The 18,267-nt window shown below is 46.0% G+C and overlaps 1 protein-coding gene across 2 annotated transcripts in view; it reads left to right on the top strand.

Moving 5' to 3' along the window:
* LOC308466689 (ovostatin-like) overlaps positions 1–7,168 on the top strand; it is a 48,508-nt gene extending 41,340 nt beyond the window's left edge. Inside the window, exons 29-36 of one of the 2 annotated variants that reach the window (XM_080987715.1) lie at positions 817–1,037; positions 1,205–1,420; positions 1,533–1,657; positions 3,921–4,011; positions 4,988–5,050; positions 5,157–5,259; positions 5,904–5,974; positions 6,971–7,168. In XM_080987715.1, the coding sequence (XP_080843841.1) occupies positions 817–1,037; positions 1,205–1,420; positions 1,533–1,657; positions 3,921–4,011; positions 4,988–5,050; positions 5,157–5,259; positions 5,904–5,956 (872 nt within the window). In that variant the 3' untranslated portion in view covers positions 5,957–5,974; positions 6,971–7,168. The remainder of the gene's footprint in view (positions 1–816; positions 1,038–1,204; positions 1,421–1,532; positions 1,658–3,920; positions 4,012–4,987; positions 5,051–5,156; positions 5,260–5,903; positions 5,975–6,970) is intronic. The other variant, XM_080987714.1, reaches the window with a different exon arrangement.
* Positions 7,169–18,267: the final 11,099 nt, after the last annotated feature.

Below are 18,267 nucleotides of genomic sequence, written 5' to 3'. Positions count from 1 at the left end.
GAATTTTGGTTGTTTACTTCAGCCATGCCATGGCAGCCCACCCATTCAGGGACACTGCTTTATCTCTGAAATGTCGGAGGGTGTGCAACAGGTTGTAATAATTTGGTGGTTCATATTGTGGTGGCACTGCTTTGGTGGTACCCCGAGTGTGAGCGCAACCCAACAACTGACCAAGAAATGAGTGTGCGCAAAAATAAGCCATGACTTTATGACAAGCAGACCTAGGTGTCCCTATTAAAATTCATTATGTTAGTTATGGCCCACTTCTCAAATCTGTGAAGGTCGTTTTGAATCCAGATTCTGTCTTCTGCGGCATTAGCTCCCCCCGCAGCTTGGCGTCATCTGCAAATTTGATGAGCATCCCCTCAATTCCTTCATCCAAATTGTTTATAAATATGCTGAACCACAACGGGCCTAGGACACAACCCTGTAGCACCCCATTTGTCACTTTTTCGCCAGGATGAGGACCTACCATTAATGAGCACTCTTTGGGCTCAGTCAGCCAGCTACAAATCCACCTAACTGTTGCCTCATCCAGCCCACATTTTATTAGCTTCTCCACAGGAATACCATGGGGTACTTGTCAAGATACATTACATCCACAACTCCAGAACTGTTCAGCTGCCTGCACCTCACTTTGGCAGATTAGAAAGATAACTACTTCAAGGCAGTGATTTCTCTTGCCCTTAACTTGTGACACACACTTGAGAAAAGATTGGTTGCTGCGGATCAATATGAAAGCCAGGAAGCTTGACATGGAAGTACGTTGATAACCACTCTTTCCCTATAACTTAATAGCCTCTTCTGCATCTTCAGGTGGCCTGCTATACTGGAAAAGGGAAAAGAGGCCTAGAGTAGAAGATTTCCCTTCTTTCTACATTCGTGCATCATCTCTTGAGATTCTGATGAACAGTTATGTACTGCTGGCGTGGCTGAACCGACCAAACCTATCCCAGGAGGACCTGACAGTCGGCTCACAGATGGCGCGGTGGCTGGTCAGAAACCAAAATTCTTTAGGTGGCTTCTCCTCCTCTCAGGTAACTTATACATTAATTGGGGACTGTATGGAGAAGTACCTTCTGTTGTCTGTCCTGAATTGATTGTCAAGTGAGTTTAACTGGATAACCCTGAGTTTTAGGGACAGGAAAGAGGAAGGGAAACTCCTCTCTATTCACCTTCTCCATATATGTATGATTCTTTCCAGGACACTCCTGTGGCTCTCCTGGCTTTATCTCGGTTTGGGAATCTGACCTTCACAAAAGATGCAGAAAATACAGTGGAGATCAGTGCTGGGGGATCTTTTAAGAAGGTTTTCCAGGTGACGAGTAGCAACAGTGTCCTGCTGCAACAGGTTGAATTGCCCAACATCCCCGGAAACTACAGTGTGGAAGTGAAAGGTTCTGGGTGTGTCTACATTCAGGTAAATGGCATCCCTAGCCCACAAGTGCCTCTGCTGCTTAGTCACAGAGCTATTGTCAGTAACAAAGTAGTTGCCCCCTGTTATATGTGCTATACATTATTTTCTGTTTCAGACACCCCTGCAATACAACATCATCTTCCCTACACATGGCTCTGGATTTGCTCTCACAGTGCGGACAAAAAATGCTTCCTGCGCAAGCAACTTTCTGTCCAGATTTGATCTTGAACTGAAAGCCAGGTAATGAAAAGACTGTGAAGTTATGCCTATCCCCTGTTGACAAAGCGTGTTCTCCCTAACAGAGAGCACGTGTTGCGGTTGGGGGAACAGGCCACCGTGTCATGACTAGGCAAATTTGATGGAACCCAAGCCTTTAAGGGGTTAATTGGGTTGCTGGGGATTTTTGATTGTTGCCAATTCGGAGGAGGGGTCAGAGGCTTTAAATATAGGGGCCAGACGATGGGACGTCCTCTTGGCCGTTTTGCACCGGATCACCCACCCTCCCTCCCTTTTATAGGGTGGTTTTGTTCGCTTGACCTTGCTATGCCTGTCATGGGGTCGTCCGCCTTGGAGCGGGGGCCTGGTAGGAATTTTGCCATTTGGCTGATTGGCTGGTGCCATTTGGTTTTTGCCTACTGCGTAGCAAATCGTCACAACTTGTAAGGTTGGCGGTTAGGCATTGGTTAAATTGGTGCTTGGAGGGGTAAGTGCCTATCCCTCCAAATGATGTGGAAAGGGAATTCCGTTAAAGGAATCCAGGGGCTTGCCATTCTTTTCGTCCTTGCCCGTGGAGCCGGACTTGGGCCGTGCAAGCCCCACAGGAACATGAGGGTGAGAAGTGTGGGTCTGATTCCCAGCTTCATTTCTCACCCAATACTTGTTTCCCACGCTGGCTTCCGTTGGTGTCCGGAAGGGCCAGCTCTGTCCTTGGGGGGCAAGGACAGATAGTCATAACCAATGCCTAAGCAACCACTCACATTTTTTGTATTTGAATAAAGTTGTGGCCAAAATTATGCCAAAAACCTTAAACAAAAATTGAAGTGTGAATTATTTTTGGGGGGTGGCACTGTGGGACTCAACACGCAACTTTGCCATGCATTGCTGTATAAAGCAATATAAGGCACTTTGGTTATTCCTGAGGCCTTGCTGGGAATCCATTTGGTTTGTACAAGGATGAATATATGAGCAGCAGATCTGCATATTATTTGGTGGGGCAGATTGGGATTGGCAGGACTGCGTTTGCCGTAGCTCTGTTGACACACAGAAGAGGTGCAGAAATCAGCATCCTAAATTTGTCCAGGTTTCATTTAAAAACAAAAGCAAGTCTAGCTCCTCAGGTTGTGAAGATGTGCTTAATAGTACATGAGTCTTGGGAGTCAGAGGGGAGGTGCTGAAAAATATCTCCTGTGCCTGTTATAATGCCTTTCCTTTCTGCTCATTCACATAATACTTTGGTTTTTTAAAAAGGCAGAGTAAGTTATGCCAAAGAAATACATTTGCATATTTTTAGAAACTTGAATAATTCTAAAGTCACTGCAGTCATTCTTTCTTGTGGGAGAATTTGAATTAGCTTGGAACAGGATTCAGCATTTTGTGTCTGAACCGTGGAGTCCAAAAATGAGGGTCAAACTATGCATTACTTTAATTGTGCAACGTCTGGATATTCATTTTTTAAATGTAATTGCACACTTGATGGGGGATAGATTATTATCAAGACTGCAGACAGTGAGGTGGTGTTCAACACTCTGCTCTCCAGCCTTGATTCTAAGAAAATCATCCCTACTTCTGCTATGGAGCTCAGAAAAAAGTTCCCAGTGGCAGCAGTGAGAATTGTTGTTTGTTTTTTCTATGCTACATAACCACATGCAGGTGGCATTTTTTGTGAGATTGCAACTGGGGAGTGCAAGGTTAAACATTCCCTCTCTACATACTGGAATCCTGATGACACTTCCTCCCTCACTGCCTATAATTAAAAGAATAGATGATAGATAGATAGATAGATAGATAGATAGATAGATAGATAGATTAGATATAGATGATAGATAGATAGATAGATAGATAGATAGATAGATAGATAGATGATAGATAGATAGATAGATAGATGATAGATAGATAGATAGATAGATAGATGATAGATAGATATAGATAGATAGATAGATATAGATAGATAGATAGATAGATAGATAGATAGATAGATAGATGATAGATAGATAGATGATAGATAGATAGATGATAGATAGATAGATAGATAGATAGATAGATAGATAGATAGATAGATGATAGAGAGAGAGAGAGAGAGAGAGAGAGAGAGAGAGAGATGATAGATGAGAGATAGATAGATGTCAACACAATTAAAGCAATGTATTGTTTGGCCTTTAATGAACTATGTAAGACAGTGTGTACTATATCCTAAAAGAGCTCTTTGCAGTATCTTCTCAGTTTGCTTTTGACTAGGCTCAGTCAGAATACAAAATGACACCTTTTTTCTTCTTCTTATTTCAAGATACACTGGAGAACGCAACGCATCCAACATGGCTATCATTGACATCAAAATGCTGTCTGGTTTTGTCCCTGTCTCGTCATCCCTAGAGCGGGTAAGATTTAGAACAAAGTGAATGAGTCACCCTAGGAGAAAATGGCTGGATGAAGTAAAATTGTTGTTGTTTAGTCGTTTAGTCGTGTCCAACTCTTCGTGACCCCATGGACCAGAGCATGCCAGGCACTCCTGTCTTCCACTGCCTCCCGCAGTTTGATCAAACTCATGCTGGTAGCTTCGAGAACACTGTCCAACCATCTCATCCTCTGTCGTCCCCTTCTCCTTGTGCCCTCAATATTTCCCAACATCAGGGTCTTTTCCAGGGAGTCTTCTCTTCTCATGAGGTGGCCAAAGTATTGGAGCCTCAGCTTCAGGATCTGTCCTTCCAGTGAGCACTCAGGGCTGATTTCCTTCAGAATGGATAGGTTGGATCTTCTTGCAGTCCATGGGACTCTCAAGAGTCTCCTCCAGCACCATAATTCAAAAGCATCAATTCTTCAACCTTCTTTATGGTCCAGCTCTCACTTCCATAAATGCCAGGCTTAAAAAGTGTCATCGTAAATGATGTCATAGGAAATCCATACATTACTCAGGCTAGTAATCCTCCAGCCTTAGTTCATCATTTCTAAAGCTGCAGAGCAACAGGCCAAAGTCTGTTACCGTTTTCCAAGGCACGATCACTTTTCTTTTCACACGGAAGTGGCACTGGTAAATCTGCAATCTTGTTTGTTGCCTATGGCATCCACCCAAATACAGAGAGCGTCTGCGTGCCAGCAGCCACAGTAAAGTGCAGAACTGAAAAAGGAAGCCATGAGCCATGGGGCAGAGGCTCACAGCAAGAAGGTTTGAGATTTCTGTATGGAATTGGTCCAAAAGGAAGAGCTTGCCAGGTTCAGTAATGTTTGCAGAGCCTCTGGCTGTTTTTTATGACCTGATTGCTATAAATCTGTCTGAACTATTCTTATTCACTTTGTTATGATTCATCCCTTTCCTGAAAGCAAAAGTATCTTTCTCTCCTTGCTTTTATTATACAGCTCCTGGGCAAGGTGATGCGTACCGAAACCAGAAATGACCATGTCTTCTTATATCTGGAGAGTGTAAGTTTGCCTGAAGTTGCATCATTACAACAAACCTGCAAAAGATCCCCCTCTCATAAACCACAATAGAAACTGTCACTGATATTTTCTGTCTTCCTGTGCTCAGGTATCATCAAAGGAGATTACCTTGACATTAACTCTAGAAGAATCCCATCCTGTGTCCAAAAGCAAACCAGCTACAGTTCAAATGTTTGATTATTATGAAACAGGTAGGAGACTTGCTCTCACAGTTTAGGTATATTTTGTGTACTTTGATTTCGTAGTTCCCAGAAGCCCATGTAGTTTCATCACTAGGACTGCCATAAATTTTACTGCCTCTTCCTTCAACAAGTATCCTATAGGAAATGAGTGTCCCATGTTTGTGTTGCCATTTCAATTGTCTCTTCTAAAACTGAAGCTAGTACTCTTTTCTGAAGGGACACGGGTGGCGCTGTGGGTTAAACCACAGAGCCTAGAGCTTGCCGATCAGAAGGTCGGTGGTTCGAATCCTCACAACAGGGTGAGCTCCCGTTGCTCTGTCCCTGCTTCTGCCAACCTAGCAGTTCGAAAGCACGTCAAAGTGCAAGTAGATAAATAGGTACCACTCCAGCAGGAAGGTAAACAGCATTTCCATGCGCTGCTCTGGTTCGCCAGAAGCGGCTTAGTCATGCTGGCCACATGACCCGGAAGCTGTACACCGGCTCCCTTGGCCAATAAAGCGAGATGAGCGCCGCAACCCCAGAGTCGTCCACGACTGGACCTAATGGTCACGGGTCCCTTTACCTTTACCTTTACTCTTCTCTGAACACCTGAAAGAGAAAATGTGGATCCATGCAACATCTAATGTTGTGCTCTCTCCTGTCCCTCCTACTAGATATAGCTGCCCATAGTGAATATAACACACCATGCCGCCAAGAATCAGCTTGAGCCCGAACAAAGAGGAAGGTAAGTCAAAGGAAGGGCTGCTAGCTATGCAGGCGCCAATAGAACAAAGAAAGCAAAACTTGCATTGATAAAGAAGAGCTATTGTGGACAGTGGTGTAGCATGGGTTGCCAGTGCCCGGGGCCAGGTAAAGAGGGTGGGTGGGTTAATGGACAGAGTATGCATGCACATCCAACTGCCTAATGGTAGCCACATCACCCAAGAGATCACAGCCACAGAGATAAGAAAAGAAGAGTCATTCTGTTGTCTGGAGACGTCACTTCCTGATTCTCATGTAAAAGCCATTTTCAATGGAGCCCAGCAACGGAAACATGCAGCTGTATTGAAGAAGCATCGGGGGTTGGAATTTTGCACACCTAACAATTCTGCGCCCAGGGCAACAGCCCCTGTGCCCCCCCCCCCCCGCTATGCCACTGGTGGTGGATTAGAGTTGCCTCTTGCTTTGACGCACTCCCAGCAAGGATAATTTTATTTAGTTAGATGAATGTGTTTCCCACCATTGCTCTGAAAAATACAGCATTCAGGGAGGCCTACAGCATATAAAACTATTCACCGTACAATAAAAGCAAAGCCAAAAAATAAGGATAAGCAGACAGCGCAGTAGAGAATAAAAATTAAGGAGTACAGCTAGGTGTCTTGATCCCTCTCCTTTTAAAGTCTTATGTGGTTTATTTTATTTGTATGTTTGTATCTTATGCCAGTCTGTAATAAAGTTTTTCACTGTTGTCTTTGACTGCTGCATTTTTTCTACTATTGTGGCCTTTTCCCCCTTTTGCTAGATGTATTTTACCACTAAAATTGTGGAGTTTTATAAATAATAAGATGGCATATAGATTGTATGAAATAAACAATTGCAACTTTTGCTATTCCCCCTTATAGAGGGTAGGAGAAATGGCTCCATGGCCCATTTAAACATGTTGACGCAGCTAAGACTTTAAATCACATTTTCAACTTACTGATTACTATATCAATTTCTTAAATGTCAATTTTTATTTCAGCAGGAAGATCAGAAGCTATATCCCTGTGTCTGATGTGGTTCAGAAAAATCACCATTCCAGAAAATCTTCTGAAAATATTACATTGGGTTGAATTTTTTTTGGCTGGGATCTCACTCCACATCTTTCTGACTTTCAGAACTGTATTTTGAATGTCTCGTTTATAGAATAAACCGTTTATAGAATAACCATTTGCAAATATCTCTTTTATTGTTGTGAGTTTCTTTGCTATTTGATGGTTGTTGTTGTTTAGTCATTTAGTCATGTCCAACTCTTCGTGACCCCATGGACCAGAGCACGCCAGGCACTCCTGTCTTCCACTGCCTCCCGCAGTTTGGTCAAACTCATGCTGGTAGCTTCGAGAACACTATCCAACCATCTCGTCCTCTGTCGTCCCCTTCTCCTTGTGCCCTCCATCTTTCCCAACATCAGGGTCTTTTCCAGGGAGTCTTCTCTTCTCATGAGGTGGCCAAAGTATTGGAGCCTCAGCTTCAGGATCTGTCCTTCCAGTGAGCACTCAGGGCTGATTTCCTTCAGAATGGATAGGTTTGTTCTTCTTGCAGTCCATGGGACTCTCAAGAGTCTCCTCCAGCATCAATTCAAAAGCATCAATTCTAGTATTTCAAATACTCCAGAAACAAAAAATTCTGGCAGAGGTAGATTGGGCCATCAAGCCAATGGGACAGGAATGGAAAGAGTTTTGTGTCTATCTGTGTTGAAAAGTGTGCAGACATTTTCTTCCATACTGACATATTATTATAGAATCTCATAGTTTTTACTATGGGAGCAGATTACTCTGTCAGCACAAGCAATTCGGGTTGCCTGATTGAATGACCTTCTCTTTCCTCTGTGTGTTGTGCTGGGGGTTCTCCCAGTCTCCCCAGAGTCAATTTTTTTTTGGGGGGGCACATGGTAGGAAGATGGGGGGTGGCCTTGTATGGCTTCTGCTGATGGGACTCATTAGCTGAATCCCACCTTGAATCTCAAACTGTATTTATAATGGCTCTCTCAGGAGTTACGTATTCCCAGGAGAAGGCATGTATGGTGCATCTATTATATTTATTTCATTCATGTCCCATTTTTCCTTATTTGATGACAAATCCAAAGTGGCTCATAAAATCACATCCCCTCCAACATTTCTCCAATGAAAACAGGGACGCCCTTTTCTATAATAACAGCAACAATTTTATTATTTATAACCTGCCCATCTGACTGGGTTGCCCCAGTCACTCTGGGTAGCTTCCAGCACATATAAATGCATCATAAAACATTAAACATTAAAAACTTCCCTATACAGGGCTGCCTTGAGGTGTCTTCTAAAGGTTGTATCGTTACTTATCTCCTTGGCTTGGGGGTTACTTAACTCCATAGTCTCCAACATTTATTTTATGAGAACAGAGGGCAACAAATTCTCATAACCAATGGCATTAACCTGAAGCACCACTTTAGCTAATGGGGCCTCCTGCTGCTGCCGCGCCGCCGGAGCCCGATTTCTGTTCTTATCCTGAAGCAAAGTTCTTAACCTGAAGCACTATTTCTGGCTTAGTGGAGTGTGTAACCTGAAGCGTCTGTAACCTGAAGCGTATGTAACCCGAGGTACCACTGTACTGGTTGCAGAAGTACATCTTTTCCTTCAATACCAACCACAAGGTTCTTATTGAGGCAATCTATAACCAAAAACACAAAGCAAAAATAGAAAATAAACTGCTTTTTCGTTATAGCAGGACTGTAGGACTGAACGCTGGCAGAGAAAAAGGCTTCTACACACATATACACACATCCACAGCAAAAAAAAAAACCACACAAAAAACCCCACAAAAAACACTTGGTTACAATTACAGAAGAATACTTGGATACAATTATAAAAATAGAGATAGAATAAATTGAGGAAATGGGGTAATGGGCAGTGCAGGGAGGGAGGAAAGAAAAATGCTTTATTTGACAGAAAGGGGGGGGGATTTGAAGGAGGGGAATACAGGGAGAAGCGAATTAAAATGAGAGCAGACTAAAGGCAAAATTGAGGAAAAGGTTTATAAATCATCATCATCTTCATCACTTTTAATTTGTATACCGTCCTTCTATTTTACAATATCCAAGGCAGTTTACAAGCTGAAGAAACAGAATGTACAACTTATAACAATCTAATCCAATACAAATATGTGATAATAAAACATAACTTTAAAATAAGGAAATTATATCAAATAAAGTAATATTCAATAAGCCTATTGACCTACCAGGAGTCAGATCCTGGCCTGCATCATGGATTGGCAAATGGGGACGCAGCCTGGAACATGGGCTGGGCCAGGGGGCTGGTGCTAACGGAGCAGGAAGGCTTCCCTTGGGTCCACTACCTGGGCATTTCAACAGGCCTCACCTGGGGCCCCACCTGCTTTTCCTTCGTTGAGCTCCCCACCCCCCACCTCTCGGTTCAAGCTGATGGTCAAGTAGCTGTGGCTACAGTGGTCAACATTTTATGGGACTGAGTAGAAATTTATGCACCAGGCAAATTGGCTCCAACCCGGTGGTTTTGCCTACCTTATAACAATCATCACAACTGGGTTGGGCATTGGGGCAATCCTTTGTCTTGGATGAAGGGGAGGTTGTAGTCTCTGCCTACCCCTCCAAACACTGGGGTATCCCATTAAAGGGATCCTAGTTGATATAAGTCTTAGGAACCCCCGCCTGGATTGGCCTATGTATCACTTCTGGTGGGTGGGCCGGAAGTATTTTGATTGCCCCATGCCCAAGCCAAACCTCTTTTATCTGTACAGTGGTACCTCGGTTTTTTAACGTAGTCCATTCTGGAAGACCGTTCAACTTCTGAAATGTTTGAAAACCGAGGCACAAAGGGCAGTCTGCAAATTCATTGGAGAAAATTGGGGGGGGGGGACTCAGCGGAAGCCATTCGACTTCCGAGGCATTTGAAAATGGAAACATTTACTTCTGGGTTTGCGGCATTCGAAAAGTACGCACAACCAGTGCCTGTGCCAAAACTTGCCGACATCTGTAATTCATAAAGTTGTGGCCTGTTTAAATCCCAAGACGTTGTTTATTGCAATTCCACCACTAAAGAGATTCCATGGATTATGCTGGGGGTTTTCCTGGCACAGCAGATTTGGGACTGGCGTTGCAGAGGCCCTGGAGGGAGCCAAGCAGGAAAGCCCCACTGTGCTAGCAGAAGTCCTTGTGCTGGCTTCTGCTAGCAGAACGGGGTAGTTAAATCTGCCCATAATTTCCCCCACCTCCTCAGCATTGTGGGCCATCAAGCTAAAAAATGCAGCAGGGGCTCTTCACATTGGGAACTAAAGTTCATCGTCAGGTCATCACAGATGCCTCAAGGCAATCTCTCGTTTCCCAAAGGGAACAATCTTGTGAGGTAAGCCATGGGATCCCGGTCTGACATGGGGAAAAGAGATAGGCCCAGGGGGCAAATATCTGTGTGAGAAGAAAATGTGGCCTTTGAGCCTCCAGGGGGTTCATCCCTCTGTTAATTCAGTTTATTGCAAGATGTCCTTCGAAGAAGGGGAAGACATTGCGCAAGAAGGCGTACCGGAATTGATGCAAAATCAGTTCTGGTGCAAATCCAACTCAATCTGCTGTTCTTGTATGTCCAGCACAACCAGTTATTGCAGGATTTCTTTGCCACTGGGAAATTGCTTAATGCTAACACTATGAACCTCTGGTTATCAACTTTTCGCTTCTCTATTTATTCTATCTGTTGCAATCTTCTCAGGATGTGGATGTGTTCTTTTTTCTCCATACACCATTGTGGGTTTTCCTTTGCCCTCTGCTTGGACAGTGCACACTTTGCTAAGAAGATGCCACAACTCTCAGGTTCTTTCTCAATGAAGCTAGCTAAAAAGGAAACATTTCTAATTGGATATTTTCACATCTCAGAAGTACCCCGTTTTGCTTCATTACAGTACGATTCATAACTTTGCTGCCTGGACCAAATCGAAGAGTTCTGCATGAATGAAAGAATGGAGGAAAAACTGTACAGTAATACCTTTGTGGAGAACTGGAAGCCTGTTGTGGTTCGAGGACCCGACCCCGGCGAAGAGAAATGAAGACACAGGGACACGTGATATAAGGTTAATGGGCTAGAAGAGGCCACAACTTTATTGGTTACAGCAATTGACGAGGTATTGGCTTAGGCATTGGATCAAAACAAGTGGGTTCTTCACCAGTAGGTGGAGCCTGTTGATGCTAATCCAACTATAGGCTCACCCCTGCTGTCACCGAAGGTCGTGCCAAGGCCTCCCGCCAAGCAGGCATCGGACGGAATACACGACCCCCAGATTCCTTTAACGGAATACCCCTAAAAATTGAAGGCATAGGCGATGGCCACACCTAGCACTTCCACACAGCGCAACACATTATTCCAATGCCTAACCGCCACCCGAGCCAAAGGCTCGCCGCCAATACCCTCAAAGCTGCAACCAATCCCAGATGTTTTTAATGACACTAGCTAACCAAAAGTCATTCCCCAGATCCGATAGGTGGACACCGTCATCCCGGTATAAAGCTTTGTCGCTAATCCGGATACGGTCATGATAAATCACTCGGCCATCCATAAAGCGCACCCAACGGGCTACCGCCCGATTTACGAGTTTCCTGGTTCTTTCAATGGCCATACAGCTTTGCGCACCGCGCCACACAATTCTTTTCAGGAAGGAGGACCAGAACACCGTCGTTCTGGGACACAAGGCTGCGAATGCATTCAAGTCTCTTTTTATGCTTAACAACAAGTCCACACTCTTTTTGTTGACGAGGTCGTTCTCCCCTAAATGAATCACCAGGATGTCGGGAGGGCCGAACTTGGCTATTTTCTCCCACAGCAACGGCATCAGTTCTTCCCAATGCATGCCTCTTCTCGCAAACCAGGAAACTCGAACATCACGTGGCAGACCAAGATTGGGTGCCAGGCCGCAGCTGACCGCTCGCACGCGGGCCCAATGGACTATACTGTGGCCGCAAATCCACACGCTTCTTCCGGGCATAGCTGGGGATAAAGATAGAACAAAAGAAGGGTAAGTAGACTAAGGGGTAGGCGCAAAGTTGCGAATATATGACTTATAAACATTGGATTTCCACCGGCCCAACTCTTTTATCCTTTCTGTCGGCAACCCCAGGTGCGCGGCAGTGGTAGCGGCTCCGATCCTGAACGAATGAGCAGCGTACTCCTGGGAGGGTAGGCCACAAGCCTCAATAGCCTTGCGCAATACTCTAGTGAATTGGTACCTCAACAGGGGCGACCCATCCTCGTGGACCAGAAACGGTCCCGGGACGGCTGGTCTAAGGCAGAGGTACCGCCTCGTGTCCTTTACCGGACATGGGCCTTGCTGGGCCGACGCCGTGAGCTTGAGCAGGACACCCTTGCCAGCCTGATCAGTCTTGGACTGACGTACAAGTACTGACACAGCCGTTTCGGATAGCTGAACGTCCTCCCACAGGAGGCCACGAGTTAAACCCCGCGCGCTGGCTTCACACACCACCTCCCCAACTCTGAGTGCACCAAAAAAGGCTATAGCGTATGCTGCAGAGAAGAGCCGTGCCTCAAACCTGGACCAGCAAATTTTCCTGAGTTTTAGGCGTATCTGGGATAGCAATCCATAAGAGATCGGCCTACGGCCAACAGCCCTAGGCGGTTGCAACCTGCCCCAACCCTCAATGGCTCTACGAATCAGGAAATTGCTACATGGGTCTTGCGCAAACGTTGCCTTTGAAAAGAAGCTGATGGCTGCTACATGAATCTTTAGAGTTTTTGTAGCACGTCCGAGATCATCCAGATGGGACAGGTACTGCAGGACGTCGTCGGTAGAGGGAGATACGTTATGTGACAGCCCAGAAAGCCCAAACCTGAAACCCAGGAAATCGCTCCAGGCCTTCTTATAGGACCTGAGCGTGGAAGGTGCCACGGACGCTAATACTCCCTGTATCACTTTGCGTCTCCAACGTTCCACAGGTACTCCGGAAAGGGTTCGGGCAACGGTTGTGCTCCAGGTGCGAGCGACCGGAAGCGAGGTATCTGGAATCGAGATAAGGCGTCGGCTATATCATTATTGGCACCAGGTACGAATTTGGCTGAAAATACAATATTGTACTCAAGGCAACGGAGGACGAAAGCCCGAAGAAGGGAGGAGACCCTCGCAGACCGAGATGACTGCCTGGCAAGAATGTTCACCACTGCCAGGTTGTCGGTCCTGAAGCACACACGGTGATCTCGGAACTCTTCCGTCCAGATGTGAACGGCCACCACTATTGGAAAGAACTCAAGAAAGGTGAGATCCCGCGTGATGGCCTGACCCTGCCATTCCGCCGGCCAACATTGCGCGCACCAGCGCCCCTTGAAGTACAAGCCGAAGCCTAAAGACCCAGCTGCGTCCGATTGGACCTGAAAATCTGATGATAGATTCAAGACATCCTGCCAAAGAGAAACCCCGTTGTATTTTTCCAAAAAGGCTGTCCACACCTCGAGATCCGCCTTGACCGACCTGGGGAGGCGGACCCTGTGGAGAGGGTGTTTCAGACCAACTGACAATCTGGCAAGGCGGCCACAAAAGGGGCGTCCGGGGGACACCACTCTGCACGCGAAGTTAAAATGGCCCAATAAAGCTTGAATTTGCCTAAGGGTGATCTTCCTAAGCCTAAGAGTGTCCTGAATTAATTCTTTAAGGGCATCAATCTTTTCCGCAGGTAAACGGGATGACTGGGCTACTGTATCCAGCTCGATGCCCAGGTAAGTTAGGCGCGTGGCTGGTCCCTCAGTTTTCTCAGCAGCAAGAGGAACCCCAAGGTCTCCGGCCAGGGCTGAGAAGGCCTCGAGCAAGGAGGCGCATTCCCCTGTGTTGGCTCTACCCACGAAAAGAAAATCATCCAGGTAATGCGTGACCCCATTGGTATTTGTCTTGAATCGCAGGGCCCAGTCCAAGAATGTGTTGAAGGCTTCGAATGCGGAGCATGCCACTGCGCAGCCCATTGGCATGGCCCTGTCAACGTAGTATTGTCCTTGAAATTTGAAACCCAGAAGCCGAAAATCATGAGGGTGTACTGGCAAGAGGCGGAAGGCCGATTCGATATCACACTTTGCCAACAACGCCCCGGGACCAAAACTACGGATTAACTTAACTGCCTGGTCGAAGGTGGTATATTTAACCGTGCATAACTCGGGCGGGATGGCATCGTTGACCGAGCCGCCCTTAGGAAAGGACAGGTTGTGAATGAGCCTAAATTCACCGGGGGTTTTCTTGGGCACAATGCCTAATGGAGATATGTGCAAATTCGGGATGGGGGGACTATCGAACGGGCCTGCTACCCTGCCCGCGCTCACCTCTTTTGCTATCTTTCTTTCCGCAACTTCCGGTCTCTCTCTAACTGATTTTTGATTGGGTGAATCTTTTGCAATCAAAGAACCCGCTATGGGAATACGAAACCCGCTGGAAAAACCTTCCCGGAGGTAGGAAGCTGCATCCTTATCCGGGTAAAGAGACAGAAGGTTGCAAAGGGGAACAAGCTTGATAGGAGAAAAGGCCAATTCCAAGACTACCTCACCTTCTGTTCCCTGCTGCGGGGGCCCCCCTGGGACTGGGATGATGGAACCCCCGGCCCCCACGAAAGGGCTGCCTCCCCCCTTTTAAGCAGGATGTAACAGGGTGAGCCCCAGCGCATCTTTCGCATTCATGCGTGAATTTACAAGATGGCCTTTGGCAAAACCCTTTATTGTACTCCCAGCATACCCGACGCTTAAAATCTTTCCTTTGGTCGCTCCTGGCCGACCGATACGAGTCGGCTGGTCTCTTCTCCACATACGGACCAACAGCCACAGACCAGATTCCATTCTCGATCTGATCCCAGCGCGCTAATGGGATCCTGGACGCCTTCCTTCGGAACTTCTTATCATAGCTTATGGCTGCAGCCTCCCCCGAGAGGGCACAGGCCGTGCGAATATGTGAAAGATAAGCAACAAGGTGAACCGCACGCTTGGGGTAAGCAGCGACAATCGTCCCCATGAAGGCCTGAAAACCATCGAGCCAATTTTCAAATGTCCTAGGCACGGAAGGGTACTTGCTCTTCCTCTTACCATGAGAGGGCCTCTTTTCTCCCCTGCCTAACTCCTCTGCTGGGGGCACTAACTTAAACATGTCCACAAACTCACCATTCAAGATTTTAGCTCGTAATTTAGGAGAAAGGTGATCGCCTGGTATGACATCTGAGGTTGAGTAGGTGGATATGGTGGCATCTTTTACCAGAGCCCCATCCTTCCACTCCTGGGTCCCCCCGAACTTTTTGCGATGGCAATTGGCCCTCCTTGACAGTGCCCAGTCCGGAAGACCAGACACTTCCTCCCCTTTCCCCCAATAGGAACCAAGGGACGCGTCGCTGTCATATTCAGAAGAAGAAGTACCTGTATCATCATCCGTATCCTCCCTCCGGGACCTGCTCTTCCTGCACACATGCTTCTTCTTTTCGCGCCTCTTACCCGAAGGCTTCTCCACTGGCGCAGCGGCGGTGGTGCTCTCCTCCTCCTGTTGCGTGTCTTCATCCACCGATGAAGCCGCAGAATCAGGCGACTGGACCCTGGGCCGCTTGTCCTGCGAGCGATTAGAAGAGCTAGGGGCAGCAGGATTGTTATTGCGAATAGACTTAGAAGTCGCTTTACCCCCCCCCGCGCCCGAGACCCAGATGCCGAAGCCCGCGACTGGGACCTAGTCCGAACCGGTTGCGGGTTGGAAGTAGCAACTGCCCGCGGCCCATGAGTATCATTAAAGAGGGCGGCCGATGTACTAGGCAGTTCGTCCCATTGAGAAAATTGTGAACCCTCTGGGAACTCCTGAGTATCCGGGATGACGTCCGGAGAAGGGGGGGGACTGGAGTCCGCGTCTGGGAAGTGTTGTTCGTATTCATCTATAAAAGATCTAAAAGCGTTTAGGAAGTGTGAGATGGGAGGCTTTGTATTATTCCCATTGCCCTGTTGTCCCCGTGACATGCTCACTGCTGAGCTGCGTGTGGCTGCAGACGCACGTTTCCTCTTAGGAGCCATGAGGTGTGCTTTGCACAGTACAAATGTAACAGTGTTTGTTAGTGTGTGTATGCGTGTGCACGTGTGTGTATTTATTTATTTACTTCAAAATTTTTATTTTTATTTTTATTTTTATTTATTTATTTATTTATTTATTTTTTAATTTATTTATTTATTTATTTATTTATATATTTATATATATGTATATATTTATTTTGTTAAATTGTTTAGTTATTTATTTATTTATTTTTTATTTGTTTTTGTATTTATTTATATGTCTATATATCTGTCTATTATATAATCAGAATTATAAAATTAATTCTATTATTTTTATATTAATTTATTTATTTATTCACTCCTACTATATATTCCAATTAATATTTTCAAATATTGATTGTGCTACTTAACCCAATCAAATATTGCTATTGCTGTTGAATTAAGTTGCAACTCCTGCTATCGACTGATTAGTAATTATCACGATGAATTTTACTATTGTTCACTAATCAATTCTCAATTTATCCAAAACCTTGCTATTATTATTGTCAGTAAAGCAAATATACTTTACTAATTTGTCTGTGCTACCAGCACACAGAGGCACAGAGAACTGGTAACCACTGTGTTGTCTCTAGGCAGTAAATCAAATATAGCTCCCCTTTTGCGTGTTAGCCAGGTGAGGGCAGCAGCTTGTAGAGAAGCCACTCCCCCTAACTTCAAGTAATAAAGCCAAGGTACTATAGGTGGCTCCCAACTGCTGCCAAGGTTCACTTCCTCATACAAAAGAACAATAGCTCAGCAATCCTCTGCCTGCCACAGGTAAGATAAGCTGGCAATAGCCCTTGAGAATGTGCCTCTGGGGAACAATAGGCTTAACTATCGCTCGTTAGCGTTTAAATTACCCTGCTGGCCGGCAACAATAATGGGGTTTCTATGGCAACATACGATCTAGCCGACAACAATAGCTGTTCATTAAGAAGCAACAGCAAGGGCGTTTCTATAGCAACCCTTAACAGCTTAACAGGGTCCCCAGGCAGACCAGGAAATAAGCAAACAACACCTTTAAACAACAGAAAAAGGGGGGAAGTAAGGGGGGAAAAGGCTCAGAGCACACAAAAGGATTGAAAGTAGGCGAACTAGGAGACGCAAGTAACACAGAAACAACTTATCCTCCTTAGACTAGGCACAAAGACTCACAAACAAAGAAGGAGGGGGGGGCAACAATAAACTTACAAGGTTGGCAAACTAGAAGGACCAAGAAAGATGGAGGCTACAGCAAAGTCAGAGACACCAACCACACAGAAACACTATACCCCTTCAAACCAAGGACAAAGAATAAAGAACAAAAGGTGGGGTAGCAGTGAAGTCACAGGGCTGAAACCAAGGACAAGGAATCAAGAACCACAGGTGAGGTCGCAGTGAAATCACAGGGCTGGTGAACACGTGGAGGGAACACTCTACTAAGGATGTGATTCTCGCACCCCACACTATAGTTAAGGCTGTAGCAGGAGAAGCTACTATTTAAAAGCCAAGCTAAGTGGGGGGGGGTGGACACAGAACCGATGGGGGGGATCAAGGTCACAACCGCACTTGGGACCCGAGAAAATGAAGCAACCTCGAAAAAAGGTGGCCTACACCCCCTCCAATGTAATCCACAGTCCTCAATACAAGCAGGCAGGCAGACCCAAAAGGACCCAGGCACACACACCAACGCACCCAAAAAACACACTCGCAAACCCCTTGTGCTCTGTTCGAAAACACACTACAGAGAAGCCGGAGGGGGGGGTGGCCTGCAAAACGCACACACACTAGGCAGCGTCCCCACCGTGTAAACGCAGCCGTGGGCCAAAGGAACGCAGAAATAAACCTAAGCAGTCGGGGGGGGGGGACATCCAGATAAAGCAAACCGCAAACGTAAAACCAACCAAAAATAAACAAACCCCAAAACAAACCGCAAACTCAAAGAGCAAAAAAGACAAAGGACAAGATCTGCTAAACCCCTCCCCCCGCGCGTACCAGCAGCCGGTGTGGGGAGTTAAAAAAAAAAAATAAAATAAAATAAAGGAAAACTGCGGGGTTTATTGCGCCCGTCAGCTGTTGTGCGGCTGAAAGCAGCCGGTGCTGGCCCAAAGGTAGGGCCCACGTGGGCTGCTGCCTGACAGAAAATAAATGAGGTCAGACCTAATAAAATTCAAAACGCAAGCCGCAATTTAGGCTGTAGCCCGAGCAGAGGCTGCAAATGGAGAGCTAGATTGCTGCAAAGCCCAGGGAAAAATTACCGGGGACG

Source organism: Podarcis pityusensis (assembly GCF_964106645.2).
Source record: "Podarcis pityusensis genome assembly, chromosome: 17".
NCBI lineage: Eukaryota > Metazoa > Chordata > Lepidosauria > Squamata > Lacertidae > Podarcis > Podarcis pityusensis.
The sequence above is the reverse complement of the archived record's forward strand: the minus strand, read 5'-3'. Positions and strand labels throughout refer to the sequence as shown.